Below are 20290 nucleotides of genomic sequence, written 5' to 3' on the forward strand. Positions count from 1 at the left end.
GTATTTGCTTGTCGGCTTCCAGCACTTTTCGTGAAAACATTGCACTGGGGTGAGTTCCGGTGAAAGGAGGCTTGTTTTACCTATATATATATATATAAGCACTGGTACGATTCTGAGGTTCAATCATTGATATGATCGGTATATTGAATTCATTAGATGAAGCAGTAATCTAAAAGCCCACTGGCCGGTTTGAAACCCATTCTAGAAACTCGAAGAATATCGAAATAAATACATCCTAACTATGCACAACATATATACAAATCCATGAAAAGCTCTATCATACCAAAAAAAAATAAAAACAAGCCGTAGTAGAAGTGAAATGCTAGAGTTGGAAATTCTAAGCTGCTACATCGACAACTTCCGCAAACCATTGTTTTAACGCCAGACTCAAAATAGCCGGTAACTCCTGCACATCCCTAACCACCAGATAATATGAAAATGGAAATCCTTCCAGGTACCTCTTCATTTTCAACTTCATTTCTCCCGCCCCCGACCCATCAGGCTCGAAACTCGCTTGTGTTAGATCGAGGATGGAGCTCCCCTTCACTGCATCGACGATGATGAATACTATCATGATTCGTTCCTCTTGCGCTTGTCGAACTAGTCGGCGAATGGTCTCATGGTCTTCACAGATTCCATCTGATATGATGAGCTCCAGCTGCCAAAGGTCTCCACTCCCACTTGAGCGGGAGCGCTTCATTTTCGCCTCCCGGAACAAAGTAATCGAGTCTGAGATAAGTTTTCGAACATTTGTACCAGTTTGCTTGTAGCTAAACTGCTGGAAGATTTGGACGCCTGCTTCAGAAGAGAAAGTTTTGCCAAATTCATGAGCCACACGGACGTGGTCTTCGTCCCCGAAACTAACAACGCAGAGATCCCCTGCTTCCAGCATACTTAAACTCTTTGTAATAAGAGCGAGTGTCTCGAAGGCAAGTTGTCCGCTACCGCTCTCGAGCATTGATTTACTGTCGTCAACCGCAAGCATGATCTGGTAACTTCGCTTCGAAGGGACGGATCGTCGCATCCAGATCTTATCACGCTTGTACTGGGATGCGATGTACGGAATGATGCGCTTAATGTTGAGTCGTTTCCCGGTCCTAAAGTCGCCTCGCAGTTTGGTTGCCAGGGTGGGTGCGAGAATCAAGCGTAGCTGTTCAGTCAACGCAAGTGACAGGTCGTTGGTAATTGATTCGTAGTGAGACCAAAGGCGTCGGGCTTCCTCTGGAGAAGTCAACGGAGTCGTTTCTGAGCCGACATGAAAGGAAGAAAGATGAGCATCCATGTCTTCCATTTCTTGAGAGTCCGATGTTTGGCTATCTTGATGGGTGGGATCATTTTCCGTAATCCTATCACCAGCAACATATGATCTCGATGTATTGTTCTCCGACAGACCTGGTTGCTGGTCCAAATCCATTCGATCTTCTAAAGACTGTTCTGCCGGAGGATTTTCAGGCTCTGTGGCATCTGGAAGGAATTCGCCTTCTTCCGGCCTTACATCAGATTCGACGGCGTTGCTTTGATCGAGGCTTTTCGCTTGTTCCTCGGTTGCCTGGCCAAGCGCTTGAGTGTCTGCGGCATCCTGATCATCCGCAAGATGCTCAAAGTCCGCATCTTCCATGTTGGCATCCTGATTTTCATTTTGGGAAGTGTCTTGATGGTCAGAAGCCTCCTGGATTTGACGTTGACGGCGGTGCCATTGCTCAAGGATGTCGCCGAGCTTTTTGAATGCCTGTGTTTGGGAGTCATCTAGCTTGCCATCATCTCTACCGCCAGATGCATTTGTTGCTTCTTTGCCGTCTTCGCCCTGGTCAGCACTACCTTCTTGTAGATTTTGCTCGTCTGCCTGGTCCTTCGAGCCATGTTCTTGAGTTGCTTTGCCAGAGTCTCCATGCTCTTGATTTTGATCTTGGTCGACACCTTGACCGACAGAAACCTCCTCACTTGGAGCGATATCCTCTGCATCTGCTTGGTTATCTGTCCTTTCCGATTCCAAGAGCTCGTCTCTTTCCTTTTCTTCTGTCCCGGTCTCGCTTTCCTCTTGGTGACATTCAACGTCTTCTTGTCCGTTGATGTTTTCTTCTTCAACTTCGTTTGCGGACTCTATTTCATTTTCAGCTTGCTCTTGAGAGTCTAGATCTGGGTGATTACTAGATTCTTCAGGAGCATTTGGTTCACCTTCCCAGTTGCTCCTATTATCATCTGACAAATCACCAAGATCATCGTCAAAATCAGAGTCCTGTTTATCTTTGTCATCTTGACCATCGAGTTCCATGTCTTCGGGTAGATCAAGAATTGGTTCTTCCTTTGCATGTGGATCAGTTGTATCCATGTCCTCCCTCCCAACAGCTTCCCCTTCATCGTCAGGAGGTTCTGATCCCTCGTTTTCGCTTTCGTCCCCATTTTTACTTTCATTTATTTTTTCATTCTTGTTAGCCGACGCCGCAGTTTTGTCTTCAGATTCTGCGTCCCCTTTTCCTTGTTCGTTTTCGGTATCTTTCTGATCTTGATCATTCGTTCCATCCCACATTTTTTCATCAACTGCGGATGCGTCTAGCCTATCAACACTACCGGTTTCTTCATCAAGGTCCATGTCATCCTCATCTTCTTTGTCTGAGCAACTTCCGTCTTCGTTTTCCATTTCATCAAAATCACTCCTGTCCGCCTCAAGATCCTCTTGGTCCATATTGACAGCATCAACTCCTGTATCCTTATCCTCCTTGTCCCCATCCATTTGCTGTTTTTCTTGAGCCAGGTCAGCCAAGTCCTCGTCATCTTGAACGTCTTTACTAATATCCTCAGCACCTTCTCCATCCCCAAGTCCAGTCCCATTCTCCAACTTGTCAGACTTACCGTGCTCTCCAGCGTTCTCAGGAGGAGCACAGAAACCTTCCGACGCAATCTGGTTAAACGACTTCGCTAAGAGATATGACATTTTGCACGTTTCTCGGTGTAGCGCAGAATACCGGTGGAGGATATCAGTACATATTGACTGGTATTGTTCGGCAATTGGCATGATTACTGATATCGCGGCGCCAACAACAGCAAGAGAATTCGAATCCTTCTCCGATACATGCCGAATCCGGGCTAGAACACATCGTATGTCATCAGCAATATCGGCCATGTGGAGCTCTGCACATGCTTTCGATATAACTTGTTCGGTTTTCACTAGCCAGGCGGGAATATCCTTTGAAGGAGGGGCGGTGGACAAGGACGAACTAATTTTTTGCATCACAACAAAAATTTTGTCCATCACTGTGAAGAGGGAAGAGTCAAACTCTTCAAGTGAAATGCTGATTTGGCCATTGGTTTCCCGTGTGCTTGCTGTGACTCCCAATTCAGTCCATGGAAGTATCTGTTCCAGAGCAAAGGCCAACTCAGGATGCACGTCAATCCATTTTAGTATATCGGATCGCACGTTTGAAACTAACATCCGAACACTTGAAAATAGTTTTTCGTGGGTGCCGGTAGACAATCCCGGGGGTAGAATTTTTAGATCTTCGATTGAGACAAGTAGGTTGTTCAAGCGGGTTTTCCAATCGTTCAATGCCTCCAGGACTTCCGACGAACCAATTCCAGCAAAATATCCATGGATTTGAAGCGTTGAATTACAAACACCAAGGATGGTAGAAAGCCACCGGAGCGTTCCTCGGAGATCACGACGATCGGAGAGGCGGTAGTCGCTATTTGGCAAGAGGGAGCTGCGAAGATCGGATACGTTCCTCATTTGCTGCAGCGTGAGTTCAACCGCACTTAAGTTCTCCAATCTTAATGATAGAGTTTCCCTTTGCTTCAAAGCCCAATGTAGAAGACCTTCTATGAACCCTGCACTTCTACTAGCCTCAACGTTGCTAAGGTCTTCAGAGAACTCGACAGATGAAATGCGAACACGAGGCACTAGATCCAAAAATTTATGAAAGTAGGAGTCTGCGCTTTTAACATGAGACAAGCCAGCAGAAATTGTGAGAGGGCGTGTAGAGGAAAGGACGGACGCAACCGATCTTTGGCTTTCGAGAATGTCAGTCCCAACATTAGAACGAATGCCCATGAATCGGAGGTCTTTCAGTTTTTCTGCATAGAACCGCCGTTTTTGACCTTTGAGATGCTGAACATCATGCTTATTGTCTTCCGTGAGTGCCTTCGGTGTCTGAGATTTAAATTCGCCAATGGTATCAATTATGTCACGAGTGAATGCATCGAGCTCCTGATGGGCTTGTAAACCCTTTAGAGAGTTCTCATATACACGCTGCATGCTCCTGACTGCACCATCAGGATCTGTGAATCGCATGGGCTTCTGACTCCATGAGTGAATATTTTCATGACACACACGAAGGGCAATGGGTGAAACGGGATTGGGTAGTGTCACACGATTATCTGAGAATGATTCTGCTTTATCCGGAAGGCTAGAGAGTCCCTTCGACAATAAGCTCTCTGAGGATTGGCTGAGAAGACTGCGATACTTTCTCACAACCTTGAACAATTTGTTGTGGGAGCGACGTGCGCTTTCTCTGAGAGCATTGATATTAGTGTCCTTCCAGCTTGCCAGCTGAATCGTTTGTTGTATGTCACGTTCTAGTGTTTTTCTACCGTCACCGAGCGATTTTTCAAAAACAGATACAAATGGGAAGTAGTGATGAAGGAGGTTGTCAATACCAGCGCTCAATTGGTCCAGAGCTGGGAAGTCCAAAGCATAGAGTGTCAGCAGCATTTTGAATTTTTCAATGAGCTGCAGCCTAGACTTGTATTGGCCCATTGGAGTGGAGCAAATAAATTTCTCGAGGGTAGTGATGAGTTCGACGGAGTGTTCGATCAAAGGCTGTCCGTCTTGAACCAGCTGTAATGGGGCTGCAATTATCACATCATACGCAACAAACCACCAAGCACTCGCATCCTCGCTGCAACTTTCATCTTCGATGTCCAAGAGCCGAGACCAAGTAGATAATTCAATGCGCCGCCAACTTATGAGTAGAGCTGTTATATTATCATAGCACTGAGTGACAGAGAAATTTTTACTCGCGACAGCCTGCCACTCATAAATGAACGAATGAAGTTTCTCTGCTTTAGTGATAAATTTGGCTAGAGGCTCTTGGTGGTTGAATTGGAAAATCTCGGAGCAACAGCGAATAACATCCGCAATTGTAGCGTGTTCAGGCCACGAATTTTGGAGTTCTTTAAAACGCACGCTAATAGTTTCAACTAGATCTGCGAGCTTCTTGACCTCTACCAAGTTCGGGCTCGAATAAAAGTTGTAAGATGTTGGTTGTTTAATAGACTTTACATCGTCTAGGAATAAAATCGCCCCTAGCAGATGTGATTTGGGGTCCATGGTTGGGATATCTGTTGAGCTTTTTGCCATGTTAATACCAAGTAGTTTCGTGGAGTCTAACAACAATCGCTTCACTGTGGACTCTTTGTCGAGGTCTGAGAATAAATTGTTGAGTATATGAGAAAGCCTTAGGGAAATAGTTTTGACATCGAATTGTGCCAGTGTTCCAATTTCAAGGTCATCCTCAGTTGTGCCGTCGAACGTTGGGAAAAGTTGAGAAACCTCGGCAGCTTCTACTTCCTGATCATCCTCAAACGATCCTCGATAACGGTATAAGTTCGACTTTTCATAGTGTTTATTTTGGTCATCTTCTAGCTGCTGTTTCCAGATACCGGAAAAGTCCTCAAGAGTATCGCGGAGAAGTTGGCGATTTGCAGCAGTTGAAAGAGTTTCAGGGTCCGTATTTTGAAAGACCCATAGAATAGAAAGTCGTTGTAGTCCGATGTCGACCTTCTCCGAGTTAGACAGTCGAGAGGGGCGATTTTGCAGATCGGGGAGTGATACTCTTCTGGAGCTCATTAAGGGTGTAATCTGGCTCATAGCATGTATGAAACCTTGCTCCAAATGGGAATGAAGGTCAGAACACTGAACCAAGTCCACTCCGAGATGCAGTATCTCCAGGAATCGGATGACAGGAATGACAACGTCTTCGTACGCTTTATAATTTGTGCTGAGGCGAAGACATATTTGCTTGATATTTTTCTGGAGAAGTTCGCCTTGTTGCTTGGTTGTATTGGCAAGGTCTGGGTTGGCTGAGTCCTGAAGGGAACGAAGTATACCATCGGGATTCAAGTTCACAACTGAATTTAGAAGGTTGGAAAATTCTCCCTGTAATTCGCCAATCTGGGAAGGCTGTGGTCGAATAACTGGGGGCGAAGGTGGTATGTCACCCAACAACCGGAGCTCCTCTTGAGCGATCCGAATACGTAAGCTCGACTCTTGCCCAGAAAATGATAATTCATATGCTTTCAATGAATTAAGCTTCTTATTTTTCTCCTGGGCGCGTTGTGTGTATCGGTGTCTCTGAACAGCCAAGCCAAGGGACGGGTCGAAAGGTCTGTTTGGGACAAAGAACCGAAGGCATGCCATAGCAAAGTGGATACAGGCGGCTCCCAGTTGAAGGTGATTAGTAGTGCCCGTTTTACCACATATGCCAACTAAAGAAGATACAATTTTATTGAATGATCTCGACGTAAATTCATTGAAATAGTGAAGTTTGTCAGAATTATCTCGCAATTTAAGTGGTGGTATTTGGGTATTGACAAGACCGCTGAGGTCTGAATCACGAACAAGCGTGTCTAGGTATGATGCAGCGCTTCCGAGTGACACGGGGTCGATCAAATCCCCATGACAACACAAAAGCTCTTGAAGGAGCCTAGCTAATTGCTTTCGGAGGATATCAAGTTGATCGCGCGCGATTTGGTCAGTGCTTGAACATAAGCCGTTCGCGATGAAGTCAAGTTCAGAATTTAGTATGTTCATTCCTTTCACCGGCACAATTCCAAGAGAGGATAGTTTCGCGATCAATGATAGCGAGAAAGTTCCACGAAGTGCCAGCGGTTTGCTTGAGACGTTTTGGAAGCCTGCAAAACGTGATAATCTTGAGAGGAGCTCTGGAACAGAATTCCCTAGAGTTGACATATCATGAGGGTAAGACGGACGTCCTGCGAGTAGCTGCAATACATCCGAGAGGCCATAATTTATGGTCTCCGTAGCTGACTTGCTGATGTCAATGAAATCACGATATTGTGAAAGTGCTTCAAACTCTAAGGAAAAATAGGGGGGTGATACTGGGCCGGAATCCAGCACTCGAGCTTCAAGGTCATCGATTACATGCTGAAGATCCTGGAATTAGGTCAGCTTAATACTCGAAAAAACGTAGGAACCTTGGCTGCATACCTGGATCAGACCAACTCCGTCCGCGCCTTGTAGCATTGAAATCTGTGCTTGGACTAGTGAGTGACGCAATTGGCCAAGTTGCGAAAAGGGCAAATTCGTTTTCAAAGTAATAAGATCAAATCTGGCAGCAATGTGTTGCAAATCCACCATTGACTTCAAATGAGCAGGGTCGGTCGATGTCGCCGGCCTCCACTGATCCCATATCCTTTGCATGCTTTGCCCTGTTGTCAAGCCCCAGTTGATACGAAACATATCAAGTGATTCAGACAGGACCCTGACAAGATCAAGTTTAATATCCTTAAAGCGAGAACAGAGAGATTGTCCAATTTGTAAATACGTTTGAAATACCCCTTCATCAAAATTATTGGTTTGCACGACACCAAAAATATCCCAGCACAACTCCAATATAGAACTGGCTATAGCACACACATCAACGGAGCGCAAAACCTCATAATTAACCTTCTGAATGGTCTCACTCAAAGTCTGGATACAGCTAGAAAGATACAACGCGACCGGTTGGGTAGATTCCTTCATAAGGGCGGGGATCCTATCTGAAGCAACTGATCTTTCCAGTCTGCTCATTTCCGAAGGTTTTTTGTTGGAAACGGAGTCACGAACTTGACAAAAGACTTGGTGGAAATGCCAAACGTCAAATTGTATCTCTTGGAGTTTTGCTAGTTTTGCTAAGAGAACTTGCGATTCTGGATTAATGCAAGCCACAGCTCGGGGCTCGTTGATCAATGGATGCAGCGGCTGTTTGGTCTGTTAGCCAACAAAACAGCAGCAGCGGAGAAATCAATTACCAACCTCAATACCATAGCGAAAGCTTGAAAATTTATGTTCATTCCAACTTCCATCGCATAGAAAATCCTTCAAAGAAGAAAGGGTATCACGACTTAAAAAAGCATTGTAGCGATCAAACGTCTGGTACACAACTGTAGAAAGATACGTATTCGCAACCCAAATATCGATAGAAGTGGATGATTGCTGGAGCCTGCGAAAATCGTGCGGAGCCAAGTGATCAAGAAAAACTTCTAGTTCATTCTGTTCTAATTCCGAATCCAATCGTTGGTGTGAGAGACCTTGACCGCAGCGAATGCGGTAAATTGACGATTCTGAGGTATAAAAGATTCCTTGAGTCGTAGGCGTACCGCCGGTGACTCCGGGCTGCAAACATATTTCGATAGCCCGATTCCTCATTGCTCGTGACAACTCTCCATGACGAGGATCCATAGTGAGAAACAGTCGAAAATTTGGGTGTGGCTTCACCACTTTTGCAGTGCCATCTACAGTCCTTTGCTCATTGATAACTAAATACCCGTTCGGTTCCATGAGTGAATTTAGTCGATCTAAAACGGAGGGATTACAGAGGTTGGCATTGTCAAGGACCACCCAATCACCTTTCTGGACTGATTGGACAAATATACCTTCCGTCCATTCGAAGCCGATCGTCTGGTTAACAAAGGATGATTTTAGCAGTGTTTTAGAACGTTGGTAAAACTCTGTGAAGCTCGGATGTAATCCCTTGAGTGAAATTCTATGAAGTGCCTCCGAAATGGTTTCAAGATTAGATGACCCGCTCTTGACGTCTTGGTAAAGTTGCACAAGCTCACTGTCCATACCGGTCTGTTCGGTTGCGGTGTATGTAGAAACAACTTGATTTTGCAAAAGCTGGCTCAATTCATCCATGAAACTTAGCAGATGGCGGTCATTGTCTACCTGCTCAAAGCCCCCGACAAGATCCATAGTATCAGTGTCCGCGTTTAGTGCCAATTCCACAAGCTTGCAACCACTCAAAGTGGCAAGCTTCCGCAAAATGGTCGTCTTCCCACATCCTGATGTGCCCACGAGAATACTGGGCCATCCTTGCTCTATGCACAATGCCAATGATTCCATAATTGCTAGATCGCCGGTAAGTATCTTCATCTGAGGATCATTGAAATTTTGCACCAGCGGGTCGCGTTGAAGTACACTAAGGCCAACTTGGTATTGCGACACGCTCAGGTTATGGAAATAGCTTTTAACAACAGGTGTCGATTGGAAGACATCCTCGTACAATGACAAAACGAGGGATCGGTCACCATGTGTGCGAAATCTCTGGCTAATCACAACATCGAGGAACTGAGAAGGAGAAACTCGGATTGGAGTGGATTCAAGAAGTCTGAGCCATCTTGAAATATCTCGCAAATTTATTTCCCAAGGTCCTCCAGTAGTTCCCAGGAGTCGTTCGTTCGTTATTTTAATATTTAACGAAGAGACAAATTCAACTAGCTGTTGTATCTCCCTTTTAGGAGCAAGAGGAGACAACCGTTTACAGATCATCTTTAAGTCGTCATCACTAAACGAGTCTGCATATACAACTGTAAATCGATTCACGAACGATGCAGGAAGACCTTTTCTCCCACCTCCTTGGTGGTGAGGATTTTGCGCTGCAAATAAAACAAAGTCGGGGTGCCGTTTAAACGTTTGGTCCAACTCCGCCACGTAAACTTGTTGACGGTGGTCTAAACAGGAATTCAAACCTTCCAGAACAGACTGTGATGCAAGGTTCATCTCGTCCAGGAGAACCCAACCACCAGTCTGCATAGCTCGTAAAAACGGAGCATCACTCCAAGCGAAATTTCCCATGTCGCCACCTTCAACAGGCACATCTGATCCAAATAAATCCGTTAGATCAGTCTGGTCAGAAAGATTGATTCGAGTAAGCGGTTTCCCAAGACATTGTGCCAAAGCAGCAACAAGGGTGGTTTTTCCAACGCCAGGACTACCCTCAAGCAGAATAGGCTTTGTTAACTGAAGACCTCGGGCAATCCTCAGCGAGTTGGCAACTGTAGTCGGTGCTTCCAAGGAAAATGTGGGATCATGCTCGGAATGAGTGCTCATCTCCAGAACGAATGGGCCGATTCTCATATTGTTGTCTTCCATAGATATAGTAGTTGCTTGGTAATAGATAGAGACAGCGTCAAAACCAAAAATTTCACCCAATCTCTCAAGACATTTAAGTCGATCGTGTTTGAGATTTGCCGGACCTGAAACAAACATGGCAGAAGGGTTGGCACCCAGGGTATCTATATACACCAGAGCCGCCCCATGGACCACCGCAGCAGCTTGATCGAGATCTTTGCATTGGTTTACAAAACCAACCCATGCTAACAAATCACGAATGGATATTGATGTTGATGAAGTGCTCTGGAAAGTTTCTTTGAACCATCTTGCAAACGCTAACATTGCGCTTGGGGCATTTGAGATTGGCGATACGAGTTTTGAAGACAAGATGGGAAGGATATCTTCAGCTTCTGAGAGCTGAGGCACCCAAATTTCGGTAAGACGGTTCCTGAGCGCTGCAGACAGTTCTCTTTTTCCGTAGTCGCCTCCCGGGTTCATTGTTGCTAAAAACTGGAAACCATCCTTCGCAACTACCAAATTTATAGGCCCCTTTTCTGCAAGGAGCAAAGACCGGTGAGGCTCGAGAACACTATTTAGACGCTCTAAAACGGAGTCGTCTGCGAGTGAAATTTCGTCAAGAAGGAAATGCTGACCGGATTCCATTGCCGTTATAAGACTACCATTAGACCACTCGAATAACGCTTTCGCTCTTGTCATATTTTCTCGTATACGATTGAGCAAATTTGGTTCACACATATCTAGTGCCTGGGAATTTAGCTCAGAAAATACTCTTGTTAGCTTGTCAATCGAGTTATCGCTGCTTTCATCATATGCATCGATGGACTTCAAGACTGAGGACAGGTCTGCTAAAAGCTGTGCTTCGATTGTAGATCTATTTCTCAACGGCCTCTGTGCACCAACGATGTCTCCTGTCTCGAGGTTAACATGAGCGTTAATGGTAAAAAGCTGCTTTCCATATATTTCTGCAATAGCTTGACAAATTTGCGTTTTGCCACATCCAGTTTCCCCAACGAGCAGCACAGGTTCGTTGTGTTCAATTGCCTGCGAAACAAGAATAAATACCCGTCTCATCGCTTGAGTCCATATTATACTTGTTGGGGCAGTTGCTGAAAGCTGTTGAAGACGCGCATCCAAGCACCGGGAACTATAAATGGCGGTCTGATCGAGTTTTACTCGCATAACTTCCTCTATTACCTCCTTTACAGCTGCCCTCTCTTGAGGATTTCTTACCCTCTCTGCCAATAGCATAAAACCATTCACAGCCAATTGTTCGCGATCATCAGCACGCCGTTGGGCCCATCGAAAAAGATCACGGAGGGTAGCAAAGCTGTTTCGTTGCTCGAATAAGCGGCTGGATTGTCGTAGCAGTGAAAGCTTTCGATAAACAGACACTATTCTAGCACAGAATGATGGAGGAATTTGAGATCGTTCCTTGAGAATATATTCCAGTTCGTCCTCAGGAATATCATCGAAATGGAGTTCAAGGAATCGATTTCGAAATGCACGTGAAAGGACCTTTCGGCCGCCATAGAGACCAGCAGGATTTTGAGTAGCAAACAGCATAAAGTTCGGGTTTGGGCGGATGACTTCTTGGGATTCAGGTAAAAATAATTCTCTATTGTCATCAAGCAGGCGGTTGAGAGCTTCCAGGACATCAGTGGGCGCTAGGTTAAGTTCATCTAACACAATCCAGTAGCCGTTCCTTAGGGCCTCAACCAGTATTCCTTCTTGATACTTCAAGCTGCCATCTTCACCGGATACGTATGAACCCAAATATTCCTGGAGGTCAGTATGTTCATGGTTGTTGATTCGGACAAATCGGTTGCCAGAAATTTTGGCAAGGTATTCCACCATGCTAGTTTTCCCAGAGGAGGTTGGGCCTTGTAATAAAATCGGAAACAGTCTCGTAGAGCTCGCTCTCACTAAATTCATTAAATTCCTTTCAATGAAGGGAGTGATAATGTAGTGTGGTTGGGATTCTAGCGGAAATTCTCCCTGTCTCATCCAGTAATGTTTGAATTGAACATAGGTTGCACCGTCATTCGGTGGTTTGGGAGTCTGCGATAGTATAGATCGGGAATTTTTAAGGCTCCCAAATATATGTTGATCCAAAAGGGGGATTATTTGGAGCTCGGATGCCTTACTGAGCAACGTCAAAAAACTCATAGAAAACCCTTCGTACATGGCTCGTCGAAGCCCGTAGATATGCGCTTGATTTCTCACGTATATCAAGGAACGAACAAGAGTCCTGATGCTAAAATGTGGTTTCTGACCTGCTCCGTCTGTCAACTTGTTGTCTACATTGAGCTTCTTCGTGTCAAGGTAAAGGCGGGCAAGGGAGATAGTAGATTTCTCGTCCGCAATAGTCAACGACCCTAGGTAGGCACCTATCAATGTTATAAGGTCATCAATTTCGGTATCTGGTGAATTGACATATATCTCCGTAAATCTTGATCGTAAACCAGGAGCCAAATCTCTTTTCCCAGCATCAGTTGCAGGGTTCATTGCCCCAAAAATTCGGAAATTTGAATCGCCATAAATGCGTTCAACTTCCCCAGCTTCAGAAAGCAGGACAGATGGAGTGCCATCGCCTCCATAGTGAAGGAGGCTAGCAATGCTCTCTAAGGTGTCAGGAGAAGCTAAATTTATCTCGTCGAGTAAAACCCATTCACCATTCCTCAGCGCTTTGACTATCTTGCCTTGGACAAATGCGAATGCAAACTTGCTGTCGCCTTCAGAAACCCGGACCTCGAATTCCTTTAATTCTCTCGAAAAAGTAGCCCATTTTCCACGGAGGATGGTATATTTTGTGTCGTCAAGCTTTCTTTTCTTCGACGGTTGTTCCGAGACCACATCCGTCAATTCACTTTTACTTTTGTTCAAGGGTTCAAAGATACCTGATGCCATCTTGATGGCCTCCTTAAGGATATTAACTAGACGCCGCCAATTGCCAGTTGTGACGCACTTTGCAACCGAGGCTAGAAATTTCTGGTTCTTTTTAGCAGAGAAGGTTGATTCGAACAATGAATTAAACTCGTCAACTAAGGGAACAGCAATTGATCGAACATTGACCGGCTTGAAACCACCTAGCAAGTCAGTGCTTTCACTCTGTTGCGATAAATTTACTACCGTCAAACGCTGGTGCAAGAGAGATGCAAGCTGTTGGATCACTGCTGTTTTGCCAATTCCAGTTTCTCCAACCAGCAAAACGGGCTCGGAGAGCTGCAACGCTGACACAATTTGCTCCATTATCCTCAATGAAGCTCTTGTTGGTGCAAAAGTACTATGAGCTGCTGTTGAAGAGGATGACTTGCGCAGACCAAGAGGTTTTCTTTTCTGGCAGCATTCTCTGCCAATCGTGACTGAGTTGGGAGAATCCAAATACTTAGGAGTCTGTTCGGACAGGCAAAAGTTCATACGCTGGGGAGATATCTGCATCCCTTCCGCAATAACTTCCGCCACGGTTGACTGGAGTAATCCTTTAGGGAAACAGGCTGCGAAACAGTCAACAGTATCCATAAAAATTTCGTCATGAGTACCCTCTGGTACTGCCTCATAGCCAGTTTCACATCCAAGATTCCGCAACCGCCGTTCTATTCTGTAACATAACTTCACCAAGTCGCGGAGGTTTGGTAATCTGCCTGTCATGAACTTGCGAGACAGTGTGCCGTTAAATAGCGATGTGATGCGATCGAACGTAGTCAAGATTATATCTACTCGAGGGGAAAGTAGCGGAAACCTCTGAATAATAACCTCTTTGACTTCTGACAGGGGCATGGACGCCACTTGAATGTGATTCCAGAGTCTGCTTCCCAACATATTAGTTCCTGGGGTTATTTCTTTCCCAGCCGCATTGATAGTAGACCGCATGGTGGCAATAACCCTGAAGCTATCAGCGCAACGGATGCGTTCTTTTCTGCTTGGTATTATAAGTTCCCTTTTCTCAATAAGCGGGAGGATAAGGCCAATAACTTCAGAGGGCGCACGATCCAGATCTTCAATCAAAACCCACCTACCCTCCCTGGCTGCTTTGGTTAAAACGCCAGGCTGCCAAGAAAATGAGCCAGCTTGAGGCGATGTCGAGTACAAACCCAATAGACTTTTAGAATCAGTTTGCTCATTTAGGTGAAGTGTAATCATGGAAGAAGAATGGCCCATTCGGTAGGCTGCCTCGTGTACGAGTGACGTTTTCCCAGAACCGGCCAGGCCGACGAGCAGCAATGGATCCATCGAGAGAAGCGAATTACCGAAACTTCGAAGGTTGCGTCGAACCGTTGGTGTTTCCACCAGGCAGGATGCTCCCATATTGTTTTTCGGATGGATGGTGGGAAGAAGAACCCCGCCGATTTCTGCAGTGTGACTCGTGAAAGAGTTTCGAAATTCTTTGGTCCAAGTCTCCGTAACAGAATCATCGCGAGATATTCGCGCATTTTCAAGTTCTTCCTTTAATCCGGCCCATCGCTTCTCTTCCCAAATACTAAGGAGGCGGTAATCGATGGTTCGGTCTTCCCATGAGCCATTGATCGCTGTCTCATCATGATACTTGCTTATCATTTGTTCCAAGGAAGCATCTGCAGCACGCATATACAAGCAAAAACATCGGATTGCAAGGTATCTAATGATAGGGTTGTGATGACTGAGCAGTGACTGCAGTTGGGACACGGGCGTCATAGGTGAGAAACTGTCCAAGTCGAAGCTAAGAAGACGAAAGAGAGCAACGAGAAACGCATGCAGAGTTTGATCTTCCATTTGTAAGAGTTCAACTTGGTTTGACTCTGACGAGGATGGTAGGGCACTGCTCTTAAGGCGTTGGGAGACGGCATTGACAAATGGTCGAAGATATGGCGCAAAGGGTAAAATGCGTGCAAATGCAGTGGTAACTTGAACAGAGTATTCATGGGAGTCCAAGCAAATCCACCTGGCAGCTAAATCCACAAATATTGGCTCATATAATGTGAATAGTTTGTTGGTATAATTCGGCTGTAATGCAGCAATTGACAGGGTATCAAGAAATGTTTCTGGAATTGAACTTCCTGTGCGCAGAATTTCTACCAGCTCGGGCGGTAGCTGCTTTAAAATCTGGGGATGTGGTAAAAGTACCCCATCGCTAGAAAATTGTGCCATCTTGCAAGCCGCCCTACAAAGCCCTTTTCCTCCACCAGGGGCGGTATTTCAAAATCACAAATTTCTCAGTCGAGAAATTTTCTTTTTTTTTTTCCGAATTACTATAAGTTTCTGCCGCAGGATCGTCATGTCACGTGGAATTCCTTCGCCTCGCCGCCTTCAGGAAAGCCAATCAGCTCATTCCTCATTTGGCGCCAGATTCACCAGCCACATCTACCAGCCACATCTTGACCTCGGGACAAAGTGTTTGAACTTATGTCCTGGACAATTATTTATCTCGTCTCCCAAACAGTACGATTCTCGGCTTCGTCCTATGTACTGCGCCGGCGCCTCCATGACGGACAATGACGGGAAATGCTTCAGGCCTGAATGCCGCACACATTCCTGTGAATCATGATAGTTCTCAGGCCTCCCGCAGCTGCGGCGATCCGACCAGTGAACAAGTCGACTTGGCTTCGACTCATTCAGGGGACGAAACGGTTCTTGCAACAGACCCTTTAGGGGATGCATTTGACGAGCCGTAAGTTCGTGTGCTGTCCGCTGTTGAGCCTTTCGTTACTGACTATTTGACAGGATTTCATTCAAGCGCAAGCAAAAAGGTCCCGCCCGATTCGCTCTCTCGAACTTCTTCTCCTCCACCGAAGGAACCTCTCATCCCCCTTTACACAATCCTTTTAGAAACAATAACGGCGCATCCACAAATCGCACTCCACCACCCGCGGCGGCGACGACTGGCAATGGAGGACTAGAGGGGAATAAAGCTGGCGGGCCACTTGACTGGTACGTCGAGGGCCCCGGCCGACGAGTGGGCTACGACAACTTAACGGCTATCGATTGGATCTTCGAGTATACAAAGGAGCGCCAGCGGATCAGGCATCTTTATGCCAGCAACAAAGGTCTCTTTGGCTACGTTCGCAAAGTTCTAGATGCCAGCCATATCTGGATTATCTTGATATTAACGGGGATAGCTGTTGGTGTAATAGCAGCTTGCATAGACGTCGCAAGCAGTTGGCTTGGAGATATCAAAACTGGCTACTGCCGCACTGGTGGCGAAGGAGGGAAGTTCTATTTGAATAAGAGCTTTTGCTGCTGGGGCTATGATGGTTCGTTCTCGAGCCTACCACCTGACTCGTATTGTATGGCTAACCTTCCTTCAAGATTTATCCGAGTGTCAGCATTGGACACCGTGGCGTAATGCTCTACATGTTGGATCTAAAACTGCCGGGTATGCGGTGGAATATGTATTCTTCATCATGTATTCTGTAAGCACTTTCATGACCCTTGATTTTGGTTTTCCTAACCAGGATGCTAGATTCTTTTCGCAACAACCGCAAGTGTGCTCGTTAGAAAGTTTGCGGTACACGCCAAGCATAGTGGGATCCCGGAGATAAAAACTGTCCTCGGCGGTTTCGTAATCAAGCGGTTTATGGGCGCTTGGACGCTACTGATCAAATCTCTCGGTCTTGTAGGTATCTCTGGTTTCATTCACAAGTTTATTGTCATTTCTTACAAATATCTAGTGTCTTTCTGCCGCGTCGGGACTATGGCTCGGAAAAGAAGGCCCGTTAGTCCATGTGGCTTGCTGCTGCGCAAGTTTAATTATGAGGCCCTTCCCCAGTCTAAACCGTAATGAGGGTAAGTCATATATATATATCCATGGGAGGAACCCGGGAAAACTAATATGCAATAACAGCAAGAAAGCGTGAGGTTCTCTCGGCAGCCTCTGCGGCTGGCATTTCTGTTGCATTCGGATCTCCGATTGGAGGTGTATTGTTCAGCTTAGAGGTGCTCCACCACTCAAAATCGTTAGTGTTTTACTGTGCTAATTTCGTTGGCCGTTTCCCAGCAATTATCATACTATTTCCCAGATAAAACCATGTGGCAAAGCTTCGTATGCGCCATGGTTGCAGCAGTGACATTGCACGCGCTCAACCCCTTCCGAACCGGCAAAATTGTTCTCTACCAAGTTACATACAGTCGTGGGTGGCATCAATTTGAACTGCTTCCGTTTGCTGTGCTCGGCATAATTGGTGGATTGTATGGCGGTCTGTTCATTAAACTCAACATGAGAGTCGCCAAATGGCGAGAAGCGAGGAACTACTCACACCCGATCTTACAAGTGGCCCTTGTTGCACTCATCAGCGCCCTTATTAACTTCCCAAATACATTCATGCGGGCTCAATTATCTGACCTTGTATACTACCTCTTTGCGGAGTGCGCGGAAGTTACAGATGATCAGTTCGGGCTTTGCAAAACGGGATCTGCATCTTTGGGCGTTATTGGTCTTCTGCTCCTTGCTGCAATTCTCGGCTTTTTCCTTGCCTCAATCACATTCGGCCTAGATCTCCCGGCGGGCATCATCCTCCCGTCGTTGGCGATGGGGGCACTCTCCGGTAGAGCTCTTGGCATTGCATTTGAAATGTGGCAGAAGGCTCAACCAGATTTACTGCTCTTCCGTAAATGCGAGGCCGACATTCCATGCATTACTCCCGGCACGTATGCTATAGTCGGTGCTGCTTCTGCACTCGGAGGGGCAACTAGAATGACGGTGTCGATAGTGGTCATCATGTTTGAACTTACCGGTGCTCTCACTTACGTCATCCCCATTATGATTTCTGTGATGCTCTCCAAGTGGTGTGGAGATACTTTTGGGAAACGTGGTATTTACGAATCATGGATCCACCTTCATGGGTATCCCTTCATTGAGCAAAAGGATGAGGTTGTCCTACCCGATGTCCCAGTGAGCCAAGTCATGACCAGTATTCATGACCTTTCAGTTATCACTGCTGTCGGCCACACAATCGATTCCCTCCTGCATCTCCTCGACACAACCAGCTATCGAGGTTTCCCCGTCGTCTCCGATACATCTAACCCTATCTTACTGGGCTACATATCCCGTAACGAACTTAGCTTCGCCCTTAAATCGGCTACCTCTCGAAGCTCCCGAGGCGTATCTCCGGAAACCCCTGCATATTTCGCTCATCAGCCCTTTGCCGATCCACTAGAGATCCTGGATCTTCGCCCTTGGATGGATCAGACGCCCATCACACTCAACAGCCGCGCCAGCTTCCTAGTCGTCTTGACTATGTTCCAACGATTGGGCCTTCGGTACGTACTATTTGTGAACAAGGGTGCTCTCCAAGGGTTCCTGACAAAAAAGGACGTCTGGTATATTATTGAAGATGCGCAGAAACGGAGGGCGGAGGGCTTAAGAGACAATGAAATTGGAGAAGGAAACACCGAGGATGAGGGAGGGTTTCGACGAAATGATGATAACGACCACCACAATATAAGCACGTTCAGTCCGCTTGATGCTAGACATTCGTTATAATGGTTTGTTTTGATACGGAAGTTTTGGGCTTTTGAAAGGTCTCTTCAGGACTCTTGACTTTTTCTTTGGTTTTCTTGTATAATACCGTCCACATCCGGTGTTTTTTTGGTGTAAGGAGTAATCGTGTTTCTTGTGAAGCTGTGTAATGATTTAGACCGTCCCATAGATAGCTTGAAACAGGAATGCAATCTGTTCAATCAAACCCTTAACACCATTTAAAGCAAAACTGCCCTGTCCTTGATTCTTTTTTTCATCCCCTATAACCTATTGTTTTTCCACCGTCTAATGCAATAAGAAACAAAAAATCCTACAGAAATAACCGCAACCCATCAAGAATATACAATACCATAGCCCAATCGGTTAAAAGCGAGTCCCATTAACGCCCTGGATACCCTGTCCCAACTGACCCGCGACAACCGTCGCTTCTCTAACTGACCGTGCAAGCGTACCCCTAACTCTTCCCTCTTCAAGGACCAGCAAGCCACCAATCGTGCAGCCGCCAGGAGTGCTGACTTTCTCCCTAATCAACGCTGGATGCTCGCCATTCTGAACCATACCAGCCGTCCCACGCATGACCTGGGCAGCCATCATTTGCGCCTCTGCCCTCGGCAGCCCCATCGCAACAGCTCCATCGGCCATCGCCTCCATGACCAAGGCTACAAACGCAGGGCCCGAACCAGCGAGCGAGGTGCACACATCCATCATCGATGGGGGAAGAGTGACTACCCGTCCTACGCGGGAAAATATCCAAGATATCAACATATTCCACTCCTCGGGGAGGGGTGGAGTGGAAGTACCGATAACTGTCATGGATTCACGGACGATGGCAGCGGTATTGGGCATGACGCGAACGACGCGGCAGCGTTTTGATTCTGGAACTGTCGAGGTCGGCGGATATAATGTGTCCTGGATCTGGTCTACGGTCACACCGGCAAGGATGCTGATGAGAAGTTTCCCCTGCAGCGCGCCTGTCATGCCAGGCACGTCAAGAACATCACGCAGCATGTATGGCTTGCAGCCGAGGATGACCACCTCGGCTTCGTTAACTGCCTTGATATTTTCGTTTTGCAACACAGTCAATGGCACCGCGAAGCCGTCAAGGGCTTTGTGGACACGCCTTACGGACTCCGGCCGACGTACGCAGGCAATGAACTTATTTGGGATCTTCTGCTGTGAGACAAATTCTGATGGCGTGGTGGTTCCGGACTCCGACGGGTATGCGGAGTGGCTTTTTGTTTCTGACAGGGAGGCAAATATGCCTGATAAGATGGCTATACCCAGAGTACCTGGAGCAATCAACGGGACTTTGTTAGAAATATTGGGGCTTTTTGAATAATTGTGCAGGACTGGCCTCACCGCATCCAAGGACCGCAAGTGTCACGTCTGGCTTCTTCTGAGCCATGTTGATGGCTTCCATGGTGACATTCCTCTGAGCAATAGACATGACCGGAATGCGATAGTTTAATTATACCGCAGAAGATATTTTAACAGCGACACAAATAACCCCTGGGAGGTGATGTTGCAACATTGTGCGGGGAATCGAAGGCGGGACCCTCAGCGAGTTATTTAGAGTTTGGTGGAGCTGAAGCTTTTTTGCCGCCTCATGAGCGGCTCAAATATTTCGATCTTCGACGTTGACTTACACCGCCTTGGCGATGAACATACCAATCATCTCCCAAGAACAACATCTATTCGACCGGACCATG

The 20290-nt window shown here is 46.3% G+C and overlaps 3 protein-coding genes across 3 annotated transcripts; 1 reads left to right on the forward strand and 2 right to left on the reverse strand.

The window, feature by feature from the left end:
- Positions 1-337: 337 nt before the first annotated feature.
- Positions 338-15253, reverse strand: HCBG_01098 (midasin; the record flags this gene model as incomplete). Its single annotated transcript, XM_045428148.1, has 5 exons — positions 338-416; positions 495-7168; positions 7223-7975; positions 8030-14012; positions 14142-15253. 5 exons carry the CDS (start codon positions 15251-15253, stop codon positions 338-340), a joined length of 14601 nt encoding a protein of 4866 aa, XP_045292123.1.
- Positions 15254-15597: 344 nt separating this feature from the next.
- Positions 15598-18584, forward strand: HCBG_01099 (chloride channel protein; the record flags this gene model as incomplete). The annotated part of the gene is made up of 7 exons (XM_045428149.1): positions 15598-15773; positions 15827-16356; positions 16412-16515; positions 16566-16718; positions 16774-16888; positions 16947-17018; positions 17122-18584. The coding sequence occupies 7 exons, from the start codon at positions 15598-15600 to the stop codon at positions 18582-18584; spliced, it is 2613 nt and encodes an 870-aa protein (XP_045292124.1).
- Positions 18585-18944: 360 nt separating this feature from the next.
- HCBG_01100 (pyrroline-5-carboxylate reductase) lies at positions 18945-20103 on the reverse strand (the record flags this gene model as incomplete). Its single annotated transcript, XM_045428150.1, has 2 exons — positions 18945-19870; positions 19941-20103. 2 exons carry the CDS (start codon positions 19984-19986, stop codon positions 18945-18947), a joined length of 972 nt encoding a protein of 323 aa, XP_045292125.1.
- Positions 20104-20290: the final 187 nt, after the last annotated feature.

The sequence above is a fragment of the Histoplasma capsulatum genome (assembly GCF_000150115.1).
Source record: "Histoplasma capsulatum G186AR genomic scaffold supercont2.1, whole genome shotgun sequence".
Lineage (NCBI taxonomy): Eukaryota > Fungi > Ascomycota > Eurotiomycetes > Onygenales > Ajellomycetaceae > Histoplasma > Histoplasma capsulatum.